At 40.8% G+C, this 5,487-nt stretch overlaps 1 protein-coding gene across 1 annotated transcript; it reads left to right on the forward strand.

The window, feature by feature from the left end:
- The first annotated feature begins 3,419 nt into the window (after nt 1–3,419).
- LOC135632822 (NAC domain-containing protein 43-like) lies at nt 3,420–5,109 on the forward strand. The gene is made up of 3 exons (XM_065141617.1): nt 3,420–3,782; nt 3,866–4,143; nt 4,214–5,109. Exons 1-3 carry the CDS (start codon nt 3,611–3,613, stop codon nt 4,925–4,927), a joined length of 1,164 nt encoding a protein of 387 aa, XP_064997689.1. The 5' UTR covers nt 3,420–3,610; the 3' UTR covers nt 4,928–5,109.
- Nucleotides 5,110–5,487: the final 378 nt, after the last annotated feature.

The following is a 5,487-nucleotide window of genomic DNA, read 5'->3' on the forward strand; positions in this document are numbered from 1 at the left end:
TCAATGACTTGGCCACCACTAGAATCCAACCAAACCCTTATTCAGGAGATTAGTACTACTAGATTCGTTGTTAGATACGGGTAGGTTTGGCAAACACTAAAAATATCTTTCCCTCCTATTAGTGTTTTAGGTAGAACGGCTTTGTTTGAATCCTCTTCAGGTAAGACCATTCTTGATGACTTTGTTGTCATTGTTCTCATCTTACTTTCAGACTTAGTTCAAGACATGGAGTAGCATTGATCCTTCAATAATGTGTCTATATTTAGGGACAAGATGTACACAACACAATTCAATCTTTTTTTTCTTTTTATTCTAGAAGAACACTATCTTGAAATGACACATTAATTTTGGCCACCGACGACAATGACAATACATGCTGATACAGGAGACTGGTGTGGTCAAGCAATGTTAATTGAAGGTAGAGTAAACAAAACAATTCAATTGGATTTTTCTGTTTTTTGAAGAACGCTATCTTGAAATGAATATTAGATCTCATCTTATTATCAAATATAGGTCCAAGCCTAGTTACATAAGTTTATTAGATCGAGAATGAGTTTATCATAAAATATTTTTATTGTGGAGTTGCCTTCGGCGAATGTTTATTATTTAGTAAAACATTATATGTGACTGTCAGAATATAAATTAAGTTTTGTGATTAGATAAGATTTTTTATTTTGGTGTCTTAGTTAAATATAATAGTCTCTATCATAGTTGGAGTTAAAGATTAAAATCTATCCCTCTGTGAATACAGTTTTAGGTAATACTTAGGCATACAATTTTGAAGTGTCTTCTCTATTCTCCTTTGCTTTCTTCTATGATGTATTGATATCCATCATTTTTTTTTTGAGAGATTTTAAAACATATATCAATACTTTGTTATTTCTAATAGTGACGATCTATGATAATTGATCTATTAACTTTATTAGATTTAAATTATTGAACCAAAAATGATTAATCTAAATTTATAATAGTGCTCACCGATGTTATAATCTCACACTTAAGGAGTGTGAATAGTCGAAATTAGTAGTTGATTAGTAGTATAATGACATTGAATCTTCAATGAAATTGATATTTTCAAAAATATTATATATGTTTTATAAATTAATGTCATTATGCTCCTCGAAATTTAAGCTCACACAGTGAAAGTGATAAGAGGTACCTTAGATATTTAAAGTGATAGTAGTATGCGTGGAATATATACAATATTTAGATCTAAATAATTGAAGAGATGTGTATATTATATTAAATTTTGTAGATAACTTTATTATTTTAAATAAAAGTATCATATTTTGGCATCACATTGAATGAATGTTTAATATATATAATATTTAGATATAAATATTTGAGATGTATATATTATACTAAATTCGAAGAGACAAATGTGATATTTCCAAACTTTCATAAGAAAGAAATGACAAATAAATTATGAGTTAATAATGTGAATCAATTTGGTATTTGATCATCAATCTATAGAAGAATTAGAGATAAAAGTTTCATATTTTTACATCACGTTGAATCAATGTAAAATATTATCCACCAGTTAAAATCTAACACGTGGATCCTAATTAATTAAATCCCTCCCGAATAGATCAAATATACTACTTGCCACATGAGTTCCAATTGAAAAATGCTCATCCTAATAGTATATGATTAGAGTTGTTGCACTTTATTTAGAGTTCCTCTTCAGGTACAATACTTATAGCCTCACTATTCTATATTTTGTATTATTTTTCTATATTAGGTATCCATAATATCAATATAAGAGATATAAATTTGTGGCACTAGTCGTGCAAGATCTCATGCATTGAAACCAGTAAGCCAAGAATTCAAAGGAGATACAGTTTGGCAAAAGACTTAATATATATATATATAAGATGAAAAGAGAAAAACTAGAAGGATAGTTCTATGTTACTAAGGATTGAGAGAGTTAGATTATATATAATAAGTATAATCCACAACGTAGAAAGCTTAAACTTTAGGGTTGATATGGTATCTATTATGATATATATTAATTTTGATTAGTTTAACTAAGATTCGTCATTGTTGAATTTCTAATATGATATCATAAATAAATTTTGATACGAATGAGTTAAAAAAAAAAAAAAACATTGAATCGAGATGGCTTGGCAGCCAATATTAAACTACAGTGTAACTGAATAAATTGAGAAAAAAAAAGAAAAAGACTGATTCAAGATCAAGTTGTGGGTTTGTCCCATAGCATGACAAGGTCAAATCATAAATTTTTAACAATATAAGATGATAATCAATTTACACATGAATAGAAAAAGATAATAAAAATTTAGATGAATTACATAGAAGGGGTATAATGATAATAAACCTATAATTTTAGGTTGAATTGGTTATATATATATATATATATAATTTCTTTAAATTATATCCTAATGTTGAAGGTGAGTAAAATTCTTGTCATGCTCAGGTAAGCAACACGCAACTGCGACGTGAGTAAAACCAATTGGTTGCACTGTCAATCGCTTAATCATTAACCGTGGCAATTATTCCCATTATTAGAGGAAACACACGATTTGGCCGCCTGCTTAATTGCCTCCACTTGGATTAGCATTACATGTCACCAGTGTTATCATCACCACCTCTCTGTCGCCCGTTTCACGACTCCAGTGATGATGAACGCAATGTATGCGCACATAACCTGCTCGACGTAATGCTTCATGCCGAGTTCAAACTCGATGACGCCAATATGAGACTTTGTCCCGACGCGGACCTCTCGCAGCTTTCTCTCCGTCTCTTTTGCCCCTTCCCCTTCGCCGCGAGGACGAGGCACGCCAGATGACCACACGAGGCCCCATTTCTGCACACCGTGCGACAACGTGTCTCGTACAGAAGCATCAAGTCACTCCATGCTTGCGTAATCGAACCTCGATCTTGTACGTGAGTGGTTAATGGGAGATGCCTGTGTTGATTGAGGAATGCACAGTAAAGATAGTGAATTGCATTAGGTATGTGATTTCCATTGGTCGCGGGGCCCCTGAAAACTCCGTCTCTCCAACCCGTCCTCTCTCTCTCTCTCTCTCTAGTTCGTGTGGTCGTCGGAGTTGTTTTACTGCCATCACAGCAGTGGAGTTTGGGGTGGTTACGGAGGAGGAGGGAAGAGATGGAGGAGGAGATCAAGGGGAGGGCGCTTTCCAGCGATGGCGGTAGTTTCGGTTGTGCTTTTCCAAGAGCTTTTTTTGAGGTCAGGTGTCATGGCTTTGGATGTGGCCTTCTCCTCCTCGCCCCGTTGCTCCATCACTTTCTCTCTCAAAGTCTCTCCTCTCGCTCTGTCTCTCACTCTCACTCTCTCTCTCTCTCGCTCTCTCTCACCCCCTCCACCGTCTCTCGCTTTAGGGACCACCTCTTGAGCATATCTCCATTCCTCTCTCACTGGGTGGTGGGTAGCTCTTCTCTTGATCCAACAGTGCTAACCCCACCGGCAACAACAACACCAAGACCAAGAATATTAATGAATCATGTTGCGATTCCCTTTTCATTTGTCCTCCTTCTGACCTCCCTCGAGTCAGTGCTGAGATAAATAAGCTTTGTTTGCCCCATTGGAGACTGAGAGCTTCTTGTAATATCCATCGAGCCGTGAAACATGAGCATCTCAGTGAACGCCGAGTCTTGTGTGCCGCCGGGCTTCCGCTTCCATCCCACCGAGGAGGAGCTCCTCAACTACTACCTGAGGAAGAAGGTCATGTCCGAGAAGATCGATCTGGACGTCATCCGAGACGTTGATCTCAATAAGCTGGAGCCGTGGGACATCCAAGGTGACATTTCGAGTTACTCGCTGCGTTCTCCTCCTTAAATTTGGAGCTTGCGCTTGCTCTCAGTTCCATGGCTTGGGACACAGAGAAGTGCAGGATCGGGTCGACGCCGCAGAACGACTGGTACTTCTTCAGCCACAAGGACAAGAAGTACCCGACCGGCACCCGAACGAATCGAGCAACGGCCGCCGGCTTCTGGAAGGCCACCGGCCGCGACAAGGTGATCTATTCCAGCGTCACACGGATCGGCATGAGGAAGACGCTGGTGTTCTACAGAGGCCGAGCCCCCCATGGCCAGAAGTCGGACTGGATCATGCACGAGTACCGGCTCGATGACCACTCCGACCTCATCTCCCACTCCAACGTACGTATGGAGTAGACCTGTTGCTTACACCATCAATTCTATGTTCTCTGATGCGTCCTTGACCATTCAGGCCCCAAGTTCTGTGGGAGAAGGGACAAACCAAGAAGACGCCTGGGTGGTCTGCCGAGTGTTCAAGAAGAAGAACCACCACAGGGCCATTGACAGACCTAATAACTCTGCCTCCGTAACCAGCGATGCCAAGACCCAGTTGCTGCACCACCCGGGCAGCGGCGACGACGCATTGGATCAGATCCTGCAATACATGGGTCGATCATGCAAGGGAGAAAGCCAATGGACGACGAACAGTACTAGTCATAACATCGAGTACCTGAGGCCGATCGAGATCGCCTCATCTAGTGGTCTGCAGGAGATGTTCATGAAGCTTCCTGCTCCCGGAAGCCCCACCATCACGCCACTCCCAAATAGCTTCCCTCTTGATCACTCCTGCGATGACCAAACGAGCTACGGGATGTCAGCGGCCGTCGACATGGGCAGCGCCCACCGTGCCGAGACCGGAAGCGGCGACTGGGCTGCATTCGACCGGCTACTTGCCTCCCAGCTCAACGGCCCGTACGAGGGACCGAAACCGCTCGACGATGACTCTGGCGTTGGCTTTCGCTCATCAGCAAGAGTAGTGCATGCTGATGATGATGATGATGATGATGATGATGATGATGATGATGATTATGATGATGATGACCAACATGGCGGCGATGGCGATCTATGGAGCTTGACGAGGACGTCATTATCGCTGTCAGATCGCATCAGCCATGCGTCTCTGTGAAAGGAAGCAGGCAACACATGCGCACAGTGATGTCTCTTCCAACACGAAAATAAGGAGGAATACATATAAACATACACCGTGAGAACCATGACGGAATATAATGGATTGATGTGTTCAATGATTGTATGTATTGGGTGGTGAAGAACACATAACTCGATCCCAACGATCTTTCTATTTTGTGATGTTTGTGTGGATGGAGATATCATATCTTTGTTATGGTGACAGAATGAAAAGTGAAAAGGTAGGATGGAAAGGTGTGCGTTTGTTCGGTCCCTCTCATCTCCTCTGGTGAATAGGAAGAAAGGAGGGTAGCGTAATTTGCTTTCGTGCACATGGCAGACACAGAGACTGTACACATCGTACCGTGGCTTCTCTTTTGTTTCCTACAGCAATCCCCACAGAGAGGGCTAGAGAGAGATGAATGGAATCATCGTAGGCTTTTCTTAAGCTTTCCCAGTAGGTGTAGGCGGACGAAATATGAACTTTTCTTTACGGGTAGCCAACGAGGAGAGGCAGAAGTTCTCATGGCTTAAGCGAGGAGGAAGACTAAAATGATAGAA

Source organism: Musa acuminata, chromosome BXJ3-3 (assembly GCF_036884655.1).
Source record: "Musa acuminata AAA Group cultivar baxijiao chromosome BXJ3-3, Cavendish_Baxijiao_AAA, whole genome shotgun sequence".
Lineage (NCBI taxonomy): Eukaryota > Viridiplantae > Streptophyta > Magnoliopsida > Zingiberales > Musaceae > Musa > Musa acuminata.

What these genes read in the sequence shown, in the direction of transcription:
- LOC135632822 (XM_065141617.1), top strand. Translation starts at nt 3,611, where the DNA reads ATGAGCATCTCAGTGAACGCCGAGTCTTGTGTGCCGCCGGGCTTCCGC. An exon ending in GGAGCCGTGGGACATCCAAG is followed by an intron (nt 3,783 to 3,865) that starts GTGACATTTCGA and finishes CTTGGGACACAG; the next exon opens with AGAAGTGCAGGATCGGGTCG. An exon ending in ACCTCATCTCCCACTCCAAC is followed by an intron (nt 4,144 to 4,213) that starts GTACGTATGGAG and finishes TTGACCATTCAG; the next exon opens with GCCCCAAGTTCTGTGGGAGA.